The 25214-nt window shown below is 42.4% G+C and overlaps 1 protein-coding gene across 1 annotated transcript in view; it reads right to left on the bottom strand.

The window, feature by feature from the left end:
• Positions 1–20720, bottom strand: part of LOC145397177 (ionotropic receptor 93a-like) — a 70527-nt gene extending 49807 nt beyond the window's left edge. Inside the window, exon 1 of the mRNA XM_080270375.1 lies at positions 20682–20720. Within this exon, the coding sequence (XP_080126501.1) occupies positions 20682–20720 (39 nt within the window). The remainder of the gene's footprint in view (positions 1–20681) is intronic.
• Between the last annotated feature and the right edge of the window lie 4494 nt (positions 20721–25214).

The following is a 25214-nucleotide window of genomic DNA, read 5'->3' as shown; positions in this document are numbered from 1 at the left end:
TCGGGAGGTAGATGAGAAAGCTTAGTCTGGAGATCATTCATGATATCAGGATTCTTCCCCAAACTATCACTCAGGCTCATACTGCATGGGAGAGCTTCACTTGCAGACTCGGGTGGAACAGCTACAGTGCAAACTGGATTATTTTCGTCCCGCCTGTGATATAACTTTAGCATGTTGACGTGACATAGTTGCTTGCTCTTTCTACGATCTGGTGAGGCGATGACATAGTTGACATCACTGAGTTTCTTCTCCATGAAATAAGGGCCACTAAACTTGGCTTGAAGAGGTTGCCCATGAACTGGTAGCAGAATCAAAACCTGATCTCCTGGCTGAAAGTGGCGTAACCTGGACTTCTTATCATACCAAGTCTTCATCTTCTCCTGAGCAGCTCCTAAATCCTCTCTCGCCAGCTGTAAAGCAGTGGACAGCCGTTCTTTGAACTTCATCACATACTCCAGCAGGTTGACATCATCTTCCTCCGACAGCCAGCATTCCTTGAGTAACTTAAGGGGTCCTCTTACTTCATGGCCAAACATTAGTTCAAAAGGTGAGAAGCCCAGTGATTCATTTGGAGATTCTCTTGCGGCAAACACAACAAATGGAAGACCTTTATCCCAGTCTTTCTGATGTTCCAAACAGTATTTCTTGAGCATCGATTTGAGTGTTTGATGATATCTCTCCAACGCTCCTTGGGTCTGGGGATGGTAAGCTGAAGACGTGATCTGGGTGATGCCCAACTCTTTCAGAGACTGCTTGAAAACATTTGACATGAAATTACTTCCCCGGTCTGACTGTACCTCCTTGGGCAGACCAAACTTTGTGAAGAACCCTAGCATTTCCTTAACTACGTTCTTTGCTGAGATATTTCTAAGTGGAATGGCTTCAGGATAACGAGTAGCCATATCAATCATGGTCAACACATAAGAAAATCCTGAAGAATTTTAGGAAGAGGGCCCACAATATCCACCAACACACGGGTGAATGGCGCCTCAAAAGGAGGAATGGGAACTAGAGGTGCAACCTTTTCGGTCTGATTACACTTCCCCACAACTTGACAGGTGTGACAAGACTTACAATACCAGGAAACATCCCTGAAGATACCTGGCCAGTAGAAGTGTTTCAAAATGCGTGCCACAGTCTTCCTCACTCCAAGGTGTCCTGCCAAACTGGAATCATGAGCCACTCTAATGATATCCTGCCTACAAACACGAGGGATGACAACTTGATGTACAACCTCCCATTCACAGTCGGCTGATGCTGTTGGGGGTCTCCACTTCCTCATAAGTACTCCTGACTTTACATAATAACAAGTAGAAGCACCGGCTGACTCTTCTTCTCTGTAAGCAGAGTTAGCTAGACCTTTCAACTCAGGGTCAGCAACCTGCAACTCAACCAACTCTTGACGAGACAAATTATCAACACTACGGGGTACTGCCTCATCTGGTGAGTGGTCCAAATTAGCAAGAAAAGTGTCAGCTAGGATAACATCATCATCATCATTATCCTCTAAATCACCAGTAACTTTAGACTTAGCCCTAGTGACAGCACATGCAGAGAACACATCAGGGACATCACAATCCTGGGTCGCAGCCACTGGCTCACTAGACAACTGAGGAGCTGGACACACTTGACTTCCACCAATATCATTTCCAAGTAAGAAAGTTACACCTGACATTGGGAGTGTCTCAACCAACCCAACCATAACGGAACCATTAACAAAACCAGACTCTAAATTCACTCTGCACAGAGGGACAGAGAAGTAATTATTCCCTACACCTTGTAAGATTACAGTTTCATCATAGGAATTAACATTAGAGCCTAGAACACTGGTCAGCATAAGGGATTGGCAAGCACCTGTATCACGATATATTTTAACTGATTTCCTGCCATTACTGTCCAGAGGACTGACAAAACCATCAGACAGGAAATTAGCACATGAACTCTTGAGAGTGTCACCCACGTTACTGCTCAAAAGAGGAGCTCCATCATGAGAATTTAAGTTACCCCTCAAAGCAGGTTCAGTTAACTCAGTTAAAGAATTCTGGGAACTCTGAAGAGTGGACACTAGACCAATTGACTGAATATTTAAAGACTCCTTTTTGTTCACATCACGCTGTCTCCTGAAATATCTCTCCGTAGTATGACCAAGCTTACTACAATAAGTACATTTACTTTTCTGAAATCTAGAGGTGAAGCTGGTATTTACTTCCTGAGAAACATCATCTTTATTCTCTTTCCTGTTACCTGTACTCTGAGTAGAGGCAACGTACTTACTCTCAGCTTTCCCTTTTTCTCTAGAATATCTCTTGTGAGTGAGAACATACTCATCAGCTAAAACTGCAGCATCAGACAAATTATCTATCCTTTTCTCATCAAGATATAGGCTTACATCTTTATAAATACACCTTTTGAAGTCCTCCAGCAAAATCATCTGCTTAAATTTGTCAAAATCAGAATCCACATTCTTAGAATTTAACCACTGCTCTAACAGATCTTCTTTGATTTTTGCATACTCAACATGGGATTGCTTATCTTGCTTGTAAGTTGTCCTAAATTTTACTCTATAGGCTTCAGGAACAAGCTCATAGCCCTTAAGAATCAAGCTCTTAACTTCATCATAATTATCAGATTGATCCTGAGGCAAAGATGCATAAGTTACTTGAGCTTTACCGGTGAGAACAGTCTGAAGGAGTACTGGCCAATACTTTTTAGGCCAATTAAAACCTGTAGCTACCCTCTCAAACAACTGAAAATACTTTGTTAAATCAGATTCATTAAAAGGAGGGACAAGTTTAACATTTTTAGCCACATCAAAATCATCAGAGCTAGATGATCCAGTTCCACATTGTTTCATGCGATACTCATGGTCTGCCTGAATCCTAGCAAGTTCAACTTGTGCGTGAAATTCAGCCTCCTTAACACGAGCCTCCTGCAGGGCTAGCTGTAACTTAGCTAATTCAATCTGCGTTTGCTCATTTGGAGGAGTTACATAAAACAAGCTTTCATTAATCATGTCAACAATTTGATCTTTAGAATGATGAGAGCGAACAACAATTCCCAATTGTTGAGCAACAAGCTTAAGTTCATTCTTTGTTCTGTTTTCTACATCACACATTGTTTGCACATTTGACAAAAAATCTTTGGCTTCATCAAGTGTAGTAATAGTAGACATAATGAATAAGTAACAGTCACAAAATATCAAGCAATATCCTTATGATAATATCCTGAATATCCTGGCGAGGTCGCCAATTTTATGTTACGGAACAGAGAAAGATAACGTACACTTTAAGTGAGACTACTAAGAGTCACCACTGTCCCGTAAAGTTCCAGGTTCAAAACAAAAGAGTTAGGTAAAATTACAAGTTAAAGTTTAATGCTCAAACTAATAACAAAACATTCAGGACTGATAAGGATAATGTAATGGCAAATAAACAGGTTAAATATATGGTTAACTGCAATAGCCTCTATTAACACGAAATTAACAAGAGTAAATTTATCTAAGTCAGCCCTGATAAAATGAAAATACACCTGGTAATGCTCAGTTAATGCAAGATAAATTATTACAGATACAAACTATTATCAAAAATGACTGATATAAAACCCCACATTAATCACAAAGACCTCACTAGGCCTAAGAATCAACCCTATGCTACACAGTACAAGAAAAAATACAACAATAGTTATACTCAAATTACACACAGCTGCTAGATGTTTGGAGATTTCTTGAGCACTCACAATAATAATATCTGTACAGGGGAGGACAGAGATGTGAACAAAATGAGGAGTAGATCTAAGTGGCAATGATGCAGAGACTGAGCTCATTATATAGGGGCCAGGAGAGCTTGATACAACTTGTAAGAAGGATGCGCAAATGAAGCCATGGGGACAAAAAGCTGAAAATCCCGCTCTGAATAACAGAGAGAACGACTTACTCTACTATAACGGTAGAAGGGGGGGACTGAGGCAGAACACGCTTGTGATCAAACATGCAGCAACTGTGCGTTAAAATTACACAAAGGATGATGAAATCATAGGCTATGTAACAATATATATATATATTTATATATATATATATATATATATATATATATATATATATATATATATATAGATAGATAGACAGATAGATAGATTGGTATGTGGCGGCGCTCACCATCCACTCACTCGATGTAGTGCCGCTCTCGGGTGTCTGCCCTTTCCTCTCCTCCATCCTTCTTTTCTTCCATCTTTTTCTTTCTTTCCTTCATTCTTTCCTCTTCCTTCTGCCTACGGGTGACTTTACACTCCCTCTTCTGTCTTTCTTTCCTTCATTCTTTCCTCTTCCTTCTGCCTGTGGGTGACTCTGCACTGAGTGACAAGCCAAATGGTTTGCTGTGCACCAGGAAACCATTTACTATGGTGGGTGGTAACCATATAACCAAATTATGGCGCCTGGTGGTTTAGTGGGTACTTATGGCGCTCCAATCGGATTGAGCCGGTGAAGGTTTATATCCAAGGGTTGGTTGGGGTTTATTGCTCACGTAATGCCACTCAGGGATGAGTGAGGTCATATATGTTGGACGGTCAGGAATACTGGTAGGGTGCTGTACAAGCTGCTCTAGGTCATTAAGGTTTGTTCACCTAGTGGATCAGAAAAAGGAGAGGAGGGCGAAAATGTGGCGATGAACAGTAAAATAACCCAGGATGGACATTTCATAGAAAGGAAAAATTGATAGAATGTGTTCCATCTTATAAGTAAGATAGCCGAAGAGTTTTTCATAGTCAGTAGAGGTAGAGGACAAGTAAACAGCACAGATATATTTAGTCAGAGAATGGTAGGATAGCCAAAGCCAGAGTGTAGAGAACTCAGAAGAATCATGTTCAGGAACACGAGAGCAAGATACGTTGTTTTATACATGTATACAGCATCCATCTTTGGCTTTGAAATGAGTATTGAGAAAGTAGAAGGATACAGAGAAGGGTCTGCTGTAAGTCATCTCAGACAGTTGAGTTTCTCTTAGGAAGACAAGGTGAGGCTTGATGGAGGAGAAATGGTGTTCAACAGAGAGATTGTTGGAGGACAGGAGCAAATGTTGAAGAAAGGAAGATGTGAGTCAGACAGTGGTTCCAGGCATCTCGTTTGGCCGTCAACGGGAGACGGGCGGATGGTGGGAGCTTTCATGGACCGTCCCCACCCCCATCCCTTCTAGGGACTCTGAGGCCTTGTGTTGAGACGTTATTTAAAACAAAAGCTGAATAGGAAGTGTAGTGTGTAATGTGCATGTAGTCTGGTGCTGACAGTTAGAGGAACTTGTATTGGAGAGCATGCTGATCTACCCTCTGTGTTCTGAAACACTAAAAATAATTCAGCAAATGGGGAATGGTCAGTAGCTAGTCCCAAGGACTGATGAAACGGGATCACCAGCTCTTCCTGTCATCATCTTTCAGTACCTCACTGGTTTACCGCCCTGTTTGAATGGTGTTGCAGTCTACTCCATATATATATATATATATATATATATATATATATATATATATATATATATATATATATATATATATATATATACTCTCCTCCATCCTTCTTTCCTTCCATCTTCTTCTATCTTTCTTTCCTTCATTCTTTCCTCGTCCTTCTGCCTACGGGTAACTTTACACTCCCTCTTCTGTCTTTCATTCCTTCATTCTTTCCTCTTTCTTCTGCCTGTGGGTGACTCTACACTGAGTGACAAGCCAAATGGTTTCCTGTACACCAGGAAACTATTTACTACGCTGGGTGGTAACCATATAACCAAATTTTGGCGCCTGGTGGTTTAGTGGGTAATTATTGTGCTCCAGTCGGACTAAGCCTGTGAAGGTTTATATCCAAGGAGTGGTTGGGGTTTATTGCTCACGTAATGCCACTCAGGGATGAGTGAGGTTGGTCACTCTCATCTTAAATGTCAGGACCAACTGCCTAGCCCCGGGCTCCTACGCTCCTCATGGGGCAACGTAGGATTGGATGATGGTATATATATATAGATATATATATATATATATATATATATATATATACATATATATATATATATATATATTTATATATATACCTATATATCTATATCTATCTATCTATCTATATATATATATATATATATATATATATATATATATCCATCTATATATATCTATATCTATCTATCTATATATATATATCTATATCAATCTATCTATCTATCTATCTATATCTATATCTATCTATCTATCTATCTATCTATCTATCTATCTCTCTCTCTATATATATATATTATCTCTCTCTCTCTCTCTCTCTCTCTCTCTCTCTCTCTCTCTCTCTATACAGTATATATGTAAGAATGTATATATATTTTTGTGTATATTGTGCATGCATGTATAGTGCGTGCATGTTACTGTGCGTGTTTGTATCTGCGTCGATGCTGTGTACGCCAGCATCTACGCACATGCACTCGCTCATGTTGCCTGTTTAGTGTGTACTCATTTATAAAGTCTTAGTTAATTGTGTTTGCTCTCTCGAGGCAGGTGTGACTAAAATCGTTTTTAATATCAGTGACTTACTGTGGAGCTTAAACTGGCGACATAAAGATTTGTATTCACCAGCTATATTTATAACTTTTGGAGTATGGGGGAGAGATTAATTTGCCTAGCTCTTTTCTGTATATTTCTTGTCTGGCTTCCAGCTGCGTGTTGACGCGTGCACGCAGCCGGAGGGTATATAAGGCAGAGAATTTTGAATGGAGGGGACCCGCAGCCCAGCTCCCGTCCCGACGACACCCCCATTCTAGTCCGTGGCCGGACCAGCCCCGCTAGCATCATCCAGGAGAATTGGCCTGTCCTTTCCACCCGGAGGGTGACGGCCTAGGACCTACCCGTCAGGAGGTCGAGAGCAGTTTCCTCCCTCCGCCCACCTGGACCAGGGCCTGCCCTCCTTGGGACCGTGTCTGGGCCTCACTCCTTGGTCTCCATTTGCTGTGGGGCCGGGGTAGTCCTTACGGCCCTTTTCAACCAAGGGCAAGGGGGTTGAGGGCAGCGGCAGTGCGTTTTCCACCTGCAGTTCTTCGTCGGCGTCTACCACTCGGCGCCGCGCCTCTGCCCACCTCTGCACGTCCCGCCCTGCCCTCCACGACCATCAGCTGTGCTTGCCTGCCCTTCTCACTGCCTTTCCATGCCTGCCATCGTCGGCCCAGCTATGCTTTCACTTGGAGGGCTCTTCCTGCCTTTTTCCCTGATGGGCTCTCTTGTTTGCCCGTTCCCCACCAGAGCTATGGGGAAAATATTCCAACAACAACAACATGAATGGAGGGAGTTTTTGTGGGATTGGCTTCAGGAGAGGGAGTGTTTGGACTGGAGATCAGAGAGGGAGGAAAAGCAGTATTTTGTGTGTTGTATATATTTCTGAACATCTTTTCACTTCGTATCAGCATCCAATCGCAAGTATTATGGTTACTATATTATCATTACTATTTGTTGCAATTGAGTGCAGTTTAGTTAACTCTTTTTGTATGATTATGTTTCTTTTGTCTGGCTAGTTTGTTCCCAGACTTTAGTGTGATTATTAAGGGTATTATCAGGTTGCTTGTTTTTCTCATTCTTTTGTGTTTCATTATTTCATTGTAAAAATTGTAAATATTATTAGCTTGTATTATATTAGGTATTATTCAATGTGTTTGTTTTGCCCTTACTTACGTCAGCTAATTTTATTTACTTTCGGACCTGTGTTGCAAGATTGGAGTTAGTGTTTTTTTTCTTGTTTTTCATCACTTATCTATTTATTCAGTTCCATTTTCACTTTTTCTCAGTTTTTACACAGTCAGATTTAGTTATCTAGTGTTGCCTACTCCCATCTCGTAACAATATATATATATATATATATATATATATATATATATATAAAGAGACAGGCCAGAGAAAGGGATGGGGGATGGGGGATGGAGTTATCCCCGTACCCTGAAGATTGGGTCTATGAATGTGCGTGGCTGTAGTACGATTGAGGCTAAAAGGGAGGAGATTGGGAGAATGTTTGTGAGAAGAAAGTTGGATGTGTTAGCTTTGAGTGAAACGAAGATGAAAGGGAAGGGTGAGTCTATGTTTGGAAGTGTAAATGGAAGATCGTCAGGTGTTGATAGAGGAAGGGCAAGAGAAGGTGTGGCCCTGTTAGTGAGTCCGGAAGTACAGCAGTGTGTGATTGAATGGAAGGAGGTGTCATCGAGACTGATGTGGATGAAAGCGAAATTTGAACGGGAATTGTGGGTGTTTGTGAGTGCATATGGGCCTGGTAGTGAAAGGGATGAAGAAGAGAGGGAGTCGTTCTGGAATGATGTTCATGAGTGTCTGCAGAGTTTTGGAGCGAATGTGAATGTGGTAATGATGGGAGATCTGAATGCTAGAGTGGGAAATGTAGCAGTTTAAGGTGTAGTTGGTATGCATGGTGTGCCTGGAAGAAATGAAAATGGGGAACGAATGATAGCGATGTGTGTTGAGCGAGAGATGGTGATTGGAAATACGCTGTTTGAGAAGAAAGATATTTATAAGTATACATGGGTGAGACAGGAGGGTGGAAGGGTTGTTGATAAAGCTTTGATGGACTATGAGGTTGTGTCTAAGAATGTAATAGGAAGATTGTTGGATGTGAGAGTTCTGAGAGGAGAGGGTGGAGGTATGTCTGACCACTACCTGGTGGAGGGAAAGTTAAGAGTAGGTAAGAGACGGGTGAGAGCTAGGAGGGTTAGGTGTGGCAGGGAGGTTTTGAAAGTGAGTGAGTTGGATAAAAGAGAGAAAAAGATAGAGTATCAGGAGAAATTGAAAGATGAGTGGAACGCAGTGAAAGATCGGGAAAATGGCAATGTGGAGGAGGAATGGCAGTTGTTTAAGAGTGCTGTGGTGGGGCATGCAGAAGAGGTGTGTGGTGTGAGACGTGTGGGTGGTGGTGTAAGAAAAGGAAGTGAATGGTGGTGTGAGGAAGTAAGTATGGCTGTGGCTGATAAGAGACGTGCATATGAAGTGTGGCTGCAGAGGAAGTATGCGATGTCATATGAAATGCATAAGGAAAAGAGGAATGGCTGTGCGTGATGCTAAAGTGGCAGCAGATGAGAGGTGGGGTAGGCGGCTGACAGAGAATTTTCAACAGAATAAGAAAATGTTTTGGAAGGAGGTGAAAAGGGTGCGAAAGGGAGAGTCTGGGAAGGAGGAACGAGTAAAAGCAGAGGATGGAAGGATGGTAATTGAAATGGATGCAGTAAGGAAAAGATGGGCAGAGTATTTTGAAAGATTGTTAAATGTAGAGGGGGAAAGGGTGGCTGAGATTGTGGCGGATGGAAGGGTGCAAAGAATAAATGTGTTGGGAGAGTTGAACGATTCTTTGATCATGAAGGAGGAAATGGAGAAGGCAGTAAAGGAGATGAAAACAGGGAAAGCTGCAGGTATGGATGAGTGTGCTGTGGAATGCCTGAAGGGTGGTGGAGTGACTATTGTTGACTGGTTAGTAAGACTGTTGAATGTGTGCTTTGTGAAAGGTATGGTGCCAATTGACTGGTCAAGTGCTTGTGTGGTCCCGTTCTATAAAGGGAAGGGTGATAAGCATTAATGTACTAACTTTAGGGGTAAAAGTCTGTTGAGTGTTGTAGGTAAGGTGTATGGTAGTGTGTTAATTATGAGAGTTAGAGAGGGTACAGAGGGAGTGATTGGTGATGAGCAGTGTGGCTTTAAGAGAGGGAGGGGATGCGTGGATCAGGTGTTTGCTGTGAGACAAGTGTGTGAAAAGTATTTTGCGAAAGGCAAGGATGTGTTTTGGGCATTTATGGATTTAGAGAAAGCGTATGATTAGAATTGATAGAGGCTTTGCGGACTGTTTTAAGATTGTATGGACTTGATGGTAGGTTACTAAAAGGGGTGAAAAGTTTTTATGTAAATAGTAGAGCGTGTGTAAGAGTGGGAAATGCTGTGAGTGATTGGTTTCCTGTGAGAGTGGGGCTGCGACAGGGATGTGTGATGTTGCCTTGGTTGTTTAATATTTACATGGATGGTGTTGTAAGGGATGTGAATGCAAGAGTTTTAGATGGAGGTCTGAGTCTGGTGAATGTTGGTGGTGGAGAGTGGAATCTGAAGCAGCTGCGGTTTGCAGATGATACTGCACTGGTGACTGATTCAGCAGAGAGATTGAGACAGTTGGTAGAGGAGTTTGGAAGGGCGTGTGAAAGGAGGAAGTGTTCCTGAACTCGATTCTTCTGAATCCTCTACACTCTGACTTCGGCTTTCCTGTCATTCTCTGACTAAATATATATGTGCTGTTTACTTATCTCCTAATTCTACTGACTATCAAAAATTCTTTAACTACCTTATTTCTACGATGGAACACATTCTATCCATTTCTCCTTTCTCTGAAATCTCCATTCTTGGAGATTTCAATGTTCAACACCACCTTTGGCTCTCCTCTCCTTTCACTGATCCACCTGGTGAACAAGCCTACACCTTTTCTATCCTTAATGACCTAGAGCAGCTTGTACAGCACCCTACCCGTATCCCTGACCGCCTTGGAGAGAGCTCCAACATACTTGATCTCTTCCTTACAACTAATCCTTCTGATTACTCTGTTCATCTTTTCTCTCCTTTGGGCTCCTCCGATCACAACCTTATCACCTTGACCTGTCCTATCGCTCCGGTACGGCCTGTGGACCCTCCAAAAAAATGTCGTCTCTGGCACTTTGGAGCTGCAGATTGGGAGGCCCTCAGGCAGTACTTCTTTGATTTTCCATGGAATGATTATTGCTTCCATAGCCGGGAGCCATCTGGGTGTGCTTCGTGCATTACGGAGGTTATTCTCTCGGGCATGGAAGCATACATTCCTTTCTCATATCCTTTGACTAACGCAAGAAAGCCTTGGTTTAATCACGCTTGTTCTAATGCTGTCTGCAACAAGGAGAGGGCCTACAAAAGGTACCAGAGCCAACCCACCCCTGAATCACATCTTTTATACATTTCTGCCCGAAATCGTGCTAAGTCTGTTCTTCGCTCTGCTAAAAAGAATTTCATCCACACAAAATGCTCTCAACTCTCTAACTCGAACTCTTCCCGCTCCTTCTGGCACCTTGCCAAAAGCCTTTCTAACAACTTTACCTCATCATCCTTCCCTCCTCTTTTCTACTCTGATGGCTCTGTAGCTATTTCTTCTACTGATAAAGCAGATCTCTTCTCTCAGACTTTCTCCTCCAATTCCATCTTAGACGATTCTGGTGCTGTTCCTCCATCACTTCCCCCCTCTGACTTCCTCATGGCTAACGTTAAAATTTCTTCAGCTGATGTATTTTCTGCCATTGCTGGCCTCAGTACTAATAAGGCATATGGACCTGATGGAGTCCCTCTTGTTGTTCTCAAGAACTGTGCTTCTGTGCTTACACCCTGCCTAGGCAAACTCTTTTGCCTTTGTCTGTCAACTTGTACCTTTCCTTCTTGCTGGAAGTTTGCTCTCATTCAGCCAGTCCCAAAGAAGGGTGATAATTCCCAACCTTCTAACCATCGTCCAATTGCTTTAACATCCTGTATCTCAAAAGTTTTTGAGTCTATTCTCAATAGAAAAATTTTAAAGCATCTTTCCTATCACAACCTTCTATGGGTTCCGTCAGGGACGCTCCACAGGCGATCTTCTCACCTACCTTTCAGACTCCTGGTCATCCTCCTTTCGGGACTTTGGCGAAAGCTTTGCCATTACACTTGACATCTCAAAGGCTTTCGATCGAGTCTGGCATAAATCTTTAATTTCCAAACTGCCCTCTTACGGTTTCTCTCCTTCTATCTGTGACTTCATCTCTAGCTTCCTTTCTAGTCGTTCTATAGCCGCTGTTGTAGACGGCTATCGTTCTTGTCCTAGATCTATTAACAGTGGTGTTCCTCAGGACTCTGTCCTATCACCAACTCTCTTCCTTTTATTCATCAATGACCTTCTAAGCTGTACATCTAACCCTATCCACTCATATGCTGATGATTCCACCCTTCACCTTTCCATTCGATTCCCACAACGTCCATCTCAGCAGTTACTTCAACAGGCAATGGATGAGGCTATGGCACACCTAATGTCTGACTTGGCTCATGTCTATGACTGGGGTAAAAATAATCTGGTTGTTTTTTATGCATCAAAGACTCAGTTTTTGCACCTATCAACCCGACAAAATCTTCCACAGGTATACCCACTTATGTTTAATAATACTCAACTTAATCCTCCATCATCGCTGAACATGCTTGGGGTTTCATTTGCTCGGCCCTTGTCTTGGAAAGATCATATTACATCTCTTGTAAAATCTGCTTCCAAGTGATTGGATGTGCTAAGCCGACTCCATTCCTTCTTTGCCCCTGCACAATAATTGTTGACTCTATAGAGGGGTTTTATCCGCCCCTGTGTGGAGTACAACTCTCATGTGTGGGAAGGCTCCCCACATGCAGCTTTTCTCAATATGGTGGAGTCAAAGGCTTTTCGTGTCATTAACTCTCCCCCTCTTACTGACTCCCTTCAACCTCTGCCTCTTTGCCGCAATGTTGCATCTTTATCTCTTTTTTATCGCTACTTCAATGGTCACTGTTCCTCTGAACTGTCTGCATGTATTCCTCCACTTTTATGACGGGCGCATAGCACCCGTGTAGCAGCAAACTCTCACCCCTTTTCTGTCCAACTCTCTAATGCAAGAGTTAACCGTTACTCCCAGTCCTTCATTTATGCAACACGTCAACTCTGGAACTGTCTCCCTCTGTCTGTATTTCCTGCTTCCTATGATCTCCAGTCTTTCAAACGCAGTGTGTCCAGGCATCTCGAAACGAGTTGATCTTGAATATGGCTCTCTCTTGTATTTTGTTTTTCTCTTGGAAGGAACAGTTTTGCGGGCTCATTGCCTTTAGTTCCTTCCTTCTTATATATATATATATATATATATATATATATATATATATATATATATATATATTGTTACGGAACAGAGAAAACTGTCCCGCAAAGTTCCAGGTTCAAAACAAAAGAGTTAGGTAAAATTACAAGTTAAAGTTTAATGCTCAAACTAACAACTAAACATTCAGGACTCATAAAGATAATGTAATGGCAAAAACAGGTTAAATATATGGTTAACTGCAATAGCCGCTATTAACACGAAATTAGCAAGAGTAAATTTATCTAAGTCAGTCCTGATAAAATGAGAAAACCGGATAATGCTCAGTTAATGCAAGATATATTATTACAGATACAAAATATTATTACTACTGGCTGACAGTAAAAACTTTAATTAATCACAAAAACCTCACCAGGCCTACGAATTAACACCTTATGCTATACAGTAGAAGAAAAAATATAATAACACTTATGCTCAAATTACACAGCAGCTAGATGGTTGGAAACTTCCTGAGCACTCACAAAAATAATAACAACTGTACAGGGGAGGACAGAGATGTGAACAAAATGAGGAGTAGATCTAAGTGGCAATTAATGCAGAGACTGAGCTTTTTATATAGGGGCCGGCAGAGCTTGACACAACTTTAAGAAGGACGCGCAAATGAAGCCATAGGGAACAAAGAGTTGACGCTCCTGCTCTGAACAACACAAAGAACGACTTACTCTACTATAAGGGAGGAGGGGGGGAGTGAGGTAGAACACGCACTATGGAAGCCACGTGGCGAATCGAGATCAAACATGCAGCATACTGTACGTTAGAATTATACAAAGGATGATGAAATCATAGGATATGTAACACCTCCCCACAAAGAAAAAGAAATTTACAAAGGAAATTTCTTATTACTCCAAAACAATCTGTCTAAAGTCTAGATAAGCAATCTGCAAAAACATTTTCTTTCCCCTTGACATGTTGTTTGTCTAATGAATACTCCTGACGAAGTAGACTCCATCTTGTCAATCTCTGATTTTTATCTTTAAACTTACTAAGGAATTTCAGTGGGTTATGATCGGCGTAAATGACTATGGGGTCAAAACCAGAACACAAATAAAATGAAAAATGCTGTGAACCCAAAATCAAGACCAAAAGCCCTTTCTCAATAGTTGAGTAGTTCTTTTGAGGTGGAGTGAACTTCTTACTGTAATAAGATACAGGGTGTTCAATACCCTGATCATCCTCTTGCAGCAAAACAGCCCCAGCTCCTGTATCACTTGCGTCAACAGCCATCTTAAAAGGCTTAGAAAAATTTGGAGTAGCGAGCACTGGCTGACTTAATAGGATAGCTTTAAGTTTGCTGAAAGAGGATTCACAGTCATCGGTCCAGACAAATTTAACGCCCTTTTTCAGTAGGTCTGTAAGTGGTGATACAAGAATTGAAAAGTTAAGAACAAATCTCCTGTAATAACCTACAATTCCCAAAAATCTTTGTAGCTCTTTCCTACTTTTAGGTCTAGGAAGATCACTTTTAACCTGAACCTTAGCTCCTGGTGGTACAACGTGTCCATCGCCAATTACGTACCCTAGGTACTGAACTTTAGCTTGACCAAACTCACACTTTGATAAATTAGCTACAAGATTAGCCTGAACCAAACGCTCAAGAAATTTGCTGACATGGCATAGGTGATCTTTCCAGTTGTCACTGAAAATTAATACATCATCAATATAAACAACACACCCTGCCAAACCCTCTGTTACAACATTCATGAGCTTCTGAAATGTGGCTGGTGCATTCTTCATACCATACGGCATTACAGAACATGCAAAAGTCTTTCCTAATGTTACAAAACATGAGATCTCCCTAGCACGTTTAGTCATAGGTACTTGCCAGTATCCCTTTAACAAATCAAACTTACTTATGTACCTAACCTTTCCGATCTTGTCTATGCAATCTTCCACCCGAGGGAGAGGGTAAGTGTCTGTTTTGGTTATCTGATTAACACGTCTGTAGTCGATGCAAAGCCGCTGTGACCCACCTGGCTTAAGGACGAGAGTGACAGGAGAACTCCACACGCTGTGACAGGGCTCAATCATCTTGTGGTCCAACAGGTAGCCAAGCTCCTTCTGGATGAGAGGAACTTTCACTGGGTTCACACGGTAAGTAGGCAGTTTAATTGGCTTTGCGTCTTCAACATCGACATCATGCATCAACACAGTGGTTTTTCCTGGAGTAGCATGGAACACTTGCGGATACTCCTGCAGTAATGCCGAAAACTCCTGCCTTTCCTCGGGAGCTAGATGAGAAAGTTTAGTCTGGAGATCATTCATGATATCAAGATTCTTCCCCAAACTATCATTCAGGCTCATGCTGCATGGGAGAACTTCACTTGCAGACTCGGGTGGAACAGCTACAGTGCAGACTGGATTATTTTCGTCCCGCCTGTGATATAACTTTAGCATGTTGATGTGACAAAGTTGTTTGTTCTTTCTACGATCTGGTGTGGCGATGACATAGTTGACATCACTGAGTTTCTTCTCCACGAAATAAGGACCACTAAACTTGGCTTGAAGAGGTTGCTTATGCACCGGTAGCAGAATCAAAACCTGATCTCCTGGCTGAAAGTGGCATAACCTGGACTTCTTATCATACCAAGTCTTCATCATCTGAGCAGCTCCTAAATTCTCTCTCGCCAGCTGTAAAGCAGTGGACAGCCGTTCTTTGAACTTCATTACATACTCCAGCAGGTTGACGTCATCTTCCTCCGACAGCCAGCATTCCTTGAGTAACTTAAGGGGTCCTCTTACTTCATGGCCAAACAGTAGTTCAAAGGGTGAGAAGCCCAATGATTCATTTGGAGATTCTCTTGCGGCAAATACAACGAATGGAAGACCTTTATCCCAGTCTTTCTGATGTTCCAAACAGTATTTCTTGAGCATCGAATTGAGTGTTTGATGATATCCCTCCAACGCTCCTTGGGTCTGGGGATGGTAAGCTGAAGACGTGATCTGGGTGATGCCCAACTCTTTCAGAGACTGCCTGAAAACATTTGACATGAAATTACTTCCCCAGTCTGACTGTACCTCCTTGGGCAGACCAAACTTGGTGAAGAACCCTAGCATTTCCTTAACCACGTTCTTTGCAGAGATATTTCTAAGTGGAATGGCTTCTGGATAACGAGTAGCCATATCAATCAGGGTCAACACATAAGAAAATCCTGAAGAAGTCTTAGGAAGAGGGCCCACAATATTCACCAACACACGGGTGAATGGCGCCTCAAAAGGAGGAATGGGAACTAGAGGTGCAATCTTTTCGGTCTGATTACACTTCCCCACAACTTGACAGGTGTGACAAGACTTACAATACCAGGAAACATCTCTGAAGATACCTGGCCAGTAGAAGTGTTTCAAAATGCGTGCCACAGTCTTCCTCACTCCAAGGTGTCCTGCCAAACTGGAATCATGAGCCACTCTAATGATATCCTGCCTACAAACACGAGGGATGACAACTTGATGTACAGCCTCCCATTCACAGTCGGCTGATGCTGTTGGGGGTTTCCACTTCCTCATAAGTACTCCTGACTTTATATAATAACAAGTAGAAGCACCAGCTGACTCTTCCTTACTGCAAGCAGAGTTAGCTAGACCTTTCAACTCAGGGTCAGCAACCTGCAACTCAACCAACTCTTGACGAGACAAATTATCAACACTACGGGGTCCTGCCTCATCTGGTGAGTGGTCCAAATTAGCAAGAAAAGTGTCAGCTAGAATAACATCATCATCATCATTATCCTCTAAGTCACCAGTAACTTTAGACTTAGCTCTAGTGACAGCACATGCAGAGAACACATCAGGGACATCACAATCCTGGGTCACAGCCACTGGCTCACTAGACAACTGAGGACACACTTGACTTCCACCAATATCATTTCCAAGTAAGAAAGTTACACCTGACATTGGGAGTGTCTCAACCAACCCAACCATAACGGAACCATTAACAAAACCAGACTCTAAATTCACTCTGCACAGAGGGACAGAGAAGTAATTATTCCCTACACCTTGTAAGATTACAGTTTCATCAGAGGAATTAGCATTAGAGCCTAGAACACTGGTCAGCGTAAGGGATTGGCAAGCACCTGTATCACAATATATTTTAACTGATTTCCTGTCATTACTATCCAGAGGACTGACAAAACATCAGACAGGAAATTAGCACATGAACTCTTGAGAGTGTCACCCACGTTACTGCTCAAAAGAGGAGCTTCATCATGAGAATTTAATTTACCCCTCAAAGCAGGTTCAGTTAACTCAGTTAAAGAATTCTGGGAACTCTCAAGGGTGGACACTAGACCAATTGACTGAATATTTAAAGACTCCTTTTTGTTCACATCACGCTGTCTCCTGAAACATTTCTCCCTAGTATGACCAAGCTTACTACAGTAAGTACATTTACTTTTCTGAAATCTAGAGGTGAAGCTGGTATTTACTTTCTGAGAAACATCATCTTTATTCTCTTTCCTGTTACCTGTGCTCTGAGTAGAGGCAACGTACTTACTCTCAGCTTTCCCTTTTTCTTTAGAATATCTCTTGTGAGTGAGAACATATTCATCAACTAAAACTGCAGCATCAGACAAATTATCTATTCTTTTCTCATCAAGATATAGGCTTACATCTTTATTAATACACCTTTTGAAGTCCTCCAGCAAAATCATCTGCTTAAATTTGTCAAAATCAGAATCCACATTCTTAGAATATAACCACTGTTCTAACAGATCTTCTTTGATTTTTGCATACTCAACATGGGATTGCTTATCTTGCTTATAAGTTGTCCTAAATTTTACTCTATAGGCTTCAGGAACAAGCTCATAGGCCTTAAGAATCAAACTCTTAACTACACCATAATTATCAGATTGATCCTGAGGCAAAGATGCATAAGTTACTTGAGCTTTACCGGTGAGAACAGTTTGAAGGAGTACTGGCCAATACTTTTTGGGCCAATTAAAACCTGTAGCTACCCTCTCAAACAACTGAAAATTCTTTGTTAAATCAGATTCATTAAAAGGAGGGACAAGTTTAACATTTTTAGCCACATCAAAATCATCAGAGCTAGATGATCCAGTTCCACCTTGTTTCATGCGATACTCATGGTTTTCCTGAATCCTAGCAAGTTCAACTTGTGCGTGAAATTCAGCCTCCTTAGCACGAGCCTCCTGCAGGGCTAGCTGTAACTTAGCTAATTCAATCTGCGTTTGCTCATCTGGAGGAGTTACAGTAAACAAGCTTTTATTAATTATGTCAACAATTTGATCTTTAGAATGATGAGAGCGAACAGCAATTCCCAATTGTTGAGCAACAAGCTTAAGTTCATTTTTTGTTCTGTTTTCTACATCACACACTGTTTGCACATTTGACAAAAAATCTTTGGCTTAATCAAGTGTAGTAATAGTAGACATCATGAATAAATCACAGTCACAAAATATCAAGCAATATCCTTATGATAATATCCTGAATATCCTGGCGAGGTCGCCAAATTTATGTTACGGAACAGAGAAAACTGTCCCGCAAAGTTCCAGGTTCAAAACAAAAGAGTTAGGTAAAATTACAAGTTAAAGTTTAATGGTCAAACTAACAACTAAACATTCAGGACTCATAAGGATAATGTAATGGCAAAAACAGGTTAAATATATGGTTAACTGCAATTGCCGCTATTAACACGAAATTAGCAAGAGTAAATTTATCTAAGTCAGTCCTGATAAAATGAGAAAACCGGATAATGCTCAGTTAATGCAAGATATATTATTACATATACAAAATATTATTACTACTGGCTGACAGTAAAAACTTTACATTAATCACAAAAACCTCACCAGGCCTACGAATTAACACCTTATGCTATACAGTACAAGAAAAAATGTAATAACACTTATACTCAAATTACACAGCAGCTAGATGGTTGGAGACTTCCTGAGCACTCACAAAAATAATAACAACTGTACAGGGGAGGACAGAGATGTGAACAAAATGAGGAGTAGATCTAAGTGGCAATTAATGCAGAGACAGCTCATTATACAGGGGCCGGCAGAGCTTGACACAACTTGTAAGAAGGACGCGCAAATGAAGCCATAGGGGACAAAGAGTTGACACTCCTGTTCTGAACAACAGAAAGAACGACTTACTCTACTATAAGGGAGGAGGGGGGGATTGAGGTAGAACACGCACTATGGAAGCCACGTGGCGAATCGTGATCAAACATGCAGCATACTGTACGTTACAATTATACAAAGGATGATGAAATCATAGGCTATGTAACAATATATATATATATATATATATATATATATATATATATATATATATCATCATTATCATCCGGACCTCCTTTCCCAACCATGGGCAGGGTGTGGAACAAGGTCAAAATTGGTCCGGTCGGAAATAGGTTCCTGATAAATGATACATTGATGGAATAGGCCCGTGAAGAAGTAGGTTCTTGGGGGTAATTAGACCCACATGGGAACAAGTCTAGAAGAGAATAAAGATGATAGGGAAACACAGATCCCCATAAGAAATAGTTTTTAATTAAACTTCCACAGCCTTTTGGAAAATTTTATTATTCTTCAGAATATTGTTATTAGTCTTATTTATTTTAAAACTGCGATATTTCAAAGGCTATCTGGCCTAGAGTCTTCAAACTTGGTCATCGTAAATGGACAACTGTCTGCTTCATTCGCCAAATATGGTGGCAATCCGTCAACCGGATCTTCGGATATTATCAAGAAAACAGAAAAGTGAGTCAGTCACATTATCTCAAGAATTGCTTAAGCTAGAAAGCTGAAATTTTACTAAAGTATAGCCTTCAGGCGAACGCAGTGTGGAAAGGAGTATGGTTATAATAGGCTGATTTTCTCTGAGATCGCCTGGGGTAATTAAAAAAACTGGTACATTTCCTTAGATTCCGGATGTCACCTAATTTTCCACGAAGGATTAAAGCTGGAGGCACCACACTTGGTGGGCTAATGGACTGTGATGACACAAGGTGACATGCACAATATCAGTTACCTTAACCCCAAAGTCCTTTCATAGCTCGGCTTCTAGAAGGCAATGGGTGTGGAAAGTTATTCTTTATCAAAATTCTCCTTGGAAAGTTTTGCTGAGTTATAATAATAATAATAATAATAATAATAATGATAATAATAATATTTTTAATGTTATTGTTATTCTTATTTTTATTATTATTATTATTATTATTCCTTGTGAAGGAAATAGATCTATGGCAATATACCCGGTAAGTCTCTTTTGGAAACCTAGTTACTTGAGGAATTTCATCCATGAAGGAAGAAAAGTTCATGCAGGAAAAATTTGTTGAGAAAATGTCTCCATAGATCAGAAATAGATCCATGTAAGAAACAGGTAATGAAGTGAAATCATTCCATGACGAAAGTTAGTCCAGAGAGAAAACTGGAATAAGGGATGCCTGAATCCAGGAGGAAGTGTAATTACTATGTAGAAAATGGGTTAGTGGCAGATAATTGAGTCATGAGGGATAATAGGTCCTGAGGAAACCGTCCTATGGGGGAAAATAGGTCCTGAGGAAACAGGGTCATGCAGGAAGAGGTTCCAATAAACAGGTCCACAAGGGAAATTAGGTTTGTGTTGGTTGACACCAAGAATGTATAGCATGAGACAGGCTTGTATGTGAGTGAAAATTACTTGATAAGCATGAAAGAATGGCTGTATATGCATGTAGGTGTATAAGGTCACTGAATGTGTGTGCGTATTTTAAGCAACTGTACCTGCAAAAGGTGTAGGCAGAGAGCGCCTTGCATCACATACAGCGGCAAAGATGATGATCAGCAGCAGACCATGCTTCATCGTCCTTAGGGCCAACATCTGTGAGGACAATATGCCGTTTACCAATGTATAAAGTTCATCTATATATCATGCAGTATTCCTTTCCTCATCAGTAAGTCAAAGCTCTGGAGCCAGGATACTAAGTACCGGCAATTAAGGCAAGGGTGACAAGCCCCGATGGGCTCGAGTGACATCGATTTAGCAATGATCCTGAAACAACCATCAGACGGAAACCTTTATGGTTCCTATCCAGTTAAAGCACCTGAACCCAATAGACCACAAAGCATCGATCTGGTTTTATGGTTACCACCCATCCTGGTAAATGTTTTTCTGGATTACAAGAAACCACTTGGCTTGTCACTCAGGGTAGGATCGCCAGAAGGATGCATTACATGGAGCAAATGGATGGTGGCCGCCCCTACCTACCATACAATTCATATAATCAGATAATGCATCCGATTGGAAATGTAATAAGAAAAGAGTCAGGAGGCATCCAAATGTATATTTATGAAGGTACTGCTACTGAATCTTTAGTAATGGTTCATATCCATGTAATGCACTTCTATAATATGTTAACAACTGCCCCTAAATCCAACTGCTGACACTGAAGTAATTCCTGGCATTGAAGCTGAAGGGAAAAAGCCTGTTTTTGTAGAGTTAGCTCCTTTCACTTCTGCTGGAAGCAGCGGGGCACTATATCCTCAAATTCGCGGAATTCAGTCCCGCCAAGACATCGACAGAACCAGCAAACGAGTGTACAATCTCCTCCACAATGAGGATTGCCCCTTTCTGCTCAGAAACAGAGGAAAGCAGTCCAGCCCCACTGGTACTGTCTAGTGATGGAGGCCCATAATGCACATAGCATAGCTTCCACGACATTCGGTGGATAGCAGGGTGTTAAAACCTGCCATAAAAATGTCATGCATAAAAATTCAATGCTGAATGGAGCTTGTCTTTTAGGGAGTTGGTTAGGTATGCTCTTCTCAACAGCACTAGGTTTGGCACACCATATGCAACACTCTGGTGTTAAGAGCAGATTTCTCCCAGTCAAGAATGAGCCTGCTAACTATGTTTGGGAGAACTTTGGATGTAGGAGGGGGAAACATATGTGAGTGTCTGCTTCATGCAGTCCTCCTTTAATGCATCCGGTGTCCCGTCAGCATACTTTGCATTGTGGATACGTAAAGCAGTAACAGCATAGGTTCTTTGGTAACAACTACAGCCACCAGCGTGTGGCCAGACCTGAGAACCAGCGAGATAATTGTACCTCTCCAGAGAGTCTCTTTGACTAAGGCAAACTCGAACCTCCAAAGAGCATATGCCCTATGGTTCTTCTCCACAGAAAGTACTGAGCCGACAGGTACCAATGGCAATGGTGAGTGAGCTGCCGTATTTCTTCCGACTGTGTCAGGAAGGGTTCTGACCTTGACATGTCATACTATTTGATGCAATGTACTGCTACTTGGTTGTCCATTTGTACTAGCCCACCCTTAGCATCCTGACATTTATGTGCTTAGCACACTGTCTCTGTCCAGACCCCCTGCTGCTGGTGCCCCTCTCTCGACTGTATATTCCAGACCATGTCTGAGGCATTGGTTACAATTGCGAGTTAAGGGAGTCTGGCACCATTAACAGTCTCCTGAGGCCGGCAGGGACTGGATAGAGCGTGTATCGTGAGAGCACCTTTCTTACTGCTGGGATCATGTTTACCTCCAGTGGTAGGTGGCAGTGGAGCAACGTGCCAAGGGAAAATACATTCGCTGCTAAGTTCAGTACCCACAGCAGAGACTCCCTGTGTCTTTGCGACTTCAGGTTGGCAGGAACTGTCCTGAACAAATATCCCCGAAGGCAACGTGCATTGTCCGGGGAAAGGTGCACTCAGACTCACCTGGAGTTCTACTCCAGGCCTAACCAGATTACTTACTTCACAGAGGCCAAGGAAGATTTTTCCATATTAATTTTGAAGCCAAGCTCCACAGCTGCTTTGATTACCTAGCTTATATTTCAGGACACTTCTTGGTGGCTGCTGCGAGGAGCCAGTCATTGAGATACATTAATACATTGATTCCCTCTGACACCAAACGACACACCAGCACCTTTGTTAGTCTGATGAAGCACAACAAGCTAGGCAAAGACCAACATGCCAGCATGTTGACTTGTAACTTCATTCACTCAAATTATTATTTTCTTGCAACACTGGTGGATGGGACTGTGCCAGTAGGTGCCACAGTGGTAAATGTAATGAGCTATTCTCTCTGATCGACATGAAGTCGAACCTGAGTCGTCATCAGCATCCTGATGCTGTGGGTAGTAATGAACTGAGATGGTTGAGGTCCACTACCAGTGTGTCTTGTGATGAATCCTGCTCGGGAACGGTGAAGGCATGACAGAGGACCACCAGTCCTTAAGTGAGCTCTGCCATACCTTTTTCCAGCATGTTGTTCACATCGGGCCATACCTTGTGGACTGACCTGATGGAGGAGGGATGTATTTTGAGGGGAGGAAGCTGATGGCTAAGCAAATCACTTACTGACCATGTACAGTATACTGCTCATCATGATTGTAGCCAGGTATGTGTATGTGGTCTGTCAGGCATCTGGGAGAGGGCTGGCCTGAACTAGGTGAGCCAGAGTCCTGTGGATCAGTACTTGTCGTATGACGCTCCTTGGTCTCAACTTGCCACACTGGATGTGTTGCTTGGTACACATGGGATGTTTATAGTGATGAATAGAAGGTGACCTCTGCCGTTTGAGGGAGGTTAGGGAACAGGGCGGGAATGTACTGTTCTAGGGAGGCGAGCATATGCCTCGTGCACATATGCATCCAGGGCCAGGTGAGGAGGAAAGGAAGCCTCCCGGATGATTACTTCCCTGGACACTCGCTCAGTCGTGGTGAACGCCATGTTTCTAGCAATAATGACCTCTTGACTTCTTGCACTGAAGATTGTTTGCAAGTCATTTGAGCTGTTGTTGAAACTGAGCCATCAATACCAGTACAGAACCTGAGAAGTTATGTTGCTGAAGGGAGCTAAATCCAGAGAGATGAGTAACGGTAACAGTTTTGTTGCTCTTCACTGACACTGGGAATTGGATTGGCATGACCCTGTGAGTCAGGCCACTCCTCCAGACGTGACAGGAAGTAGGCTGGCAACAAAGAGGAGGCAAAAACATTGTCCCTTTCCAAGTGTCTTGGTAGTCGATGTCCCACTTGGTCCAGGAGAAGGAGGGTGTCACCACCGATGCTCTGAGAATGTTATCCTCCGCAGCCATTAGTTGTTTGATTCTGTCTTCTTCAAAGGATGATAGGGCAGTCACTGCATCATTGTGGGCATCTGTGATGGCTGTGGCATTGATCATGAATACCCTTGCACTCACTTGCACCTTCTTGAGCCAGACAGTGGGTAAATGGACTTCTGTGGTTTCCTGCATGATTAAGGACCAGTGAAGATCGATGTTCTGGCATTCTAGTAACGATTTGCCTAACTGCTCCGTGAAGGTTTTGATGAATGAGACCTGCACAAGCAGCTTCAAACCCATCAAAACTGATTTCCAGTTAAGAATCAAGTGGTCCTCGCTGGGTCTGTCTATTCCGTCGTCCTCGTTCTCTTTACCCTGTCAATGTCAGGGTGTGTAGTTGTTTAAAGGGGGCTGGGGACTTCTCCTCTACTGGGGTGGATAACCCTGTCTGGACTCGCAGCCAAGTGATAAATGAGAATCAACGGATGAGGAGTAGGATGGCAATGACAAAGAAGGACAATACCAGCATCTAGTATCCTGGCCTGTTGTAGTTTTAGTCAACCCTGTCAGTGAATCTAAGGTAAGTAGAGGAATAGTGGCATAGGAGTAGGGTGATGTGGGCCAGTGAGCTGAGAGTCTGTGAATAGTGGTAGTGCTTGATCTCTCTAGTTGCTCTCTGCTCCAGGGATGGCTGGTAATGGTGAGTGAGATCTCTGTTATGGTCCGATATAGTGGGTAGGGGGGGGGGGAGGATGTTGTTTGCTTGTCTCTCTCAATGCTTTGGATGGCTGGAACAGCCAAGTGACGAATTTTCTGGTCGATACCCCAGGTGCTCAGGGGATGTCAGGGTTGATGTTATGCTCCCCTCCTCTATGGCCACTGTCTTGCCATCCACTTGTGCCTCATTAGACCGGGCAGGGGTGTTACAGAAGGGAGCGGTGTTACTGGACATCCTTCTTTGGCAGAAACAATGTTTCACTGCCATCTCACTATCCTCTCACATCATACTGCATCCCTCATGACGAGGTGCTACCTTCTGGGCCCTCTTCCGTTGGGCTGCCAGCTTGGTGTATTCCAGGAGACTATCCAGGCTGGGAGCAGTAGACAGGGCATCACGCCACAGACATTGCATGCCACAACTCTGGACAATGAAGATATCGCCCATTGTACATGGGGTGTGAGACAAAGCATAGGGCAAATCCCCACCTAGTCTCCCAGAGCAACCTCTGAAGGAGCAGGCCAACCTTGTATGGGGAATGTCAGCCTGGGAAGGAGGGGC

This window comes from Coenobita brevimanus, chromosome 40, assembly GCF_032717465.1.
Source record: "Coenobita brevimanus isolate Jiangsu-jjx chromosome 40, ASM3271746v2, whole genome shotgun sequence".
Lineage (NCBI taxonomy): Eukaryota > Metazoa > Arthropoda > Malacostraca > Decapoda > Coenobitidae > Coenobita > Coenobita brevimanus.
The sequence above is the reverse complement of the archived record's forward strand: the minus strand, read 5'-3'. Positions and strand labels throughout refer to the sequence as shown.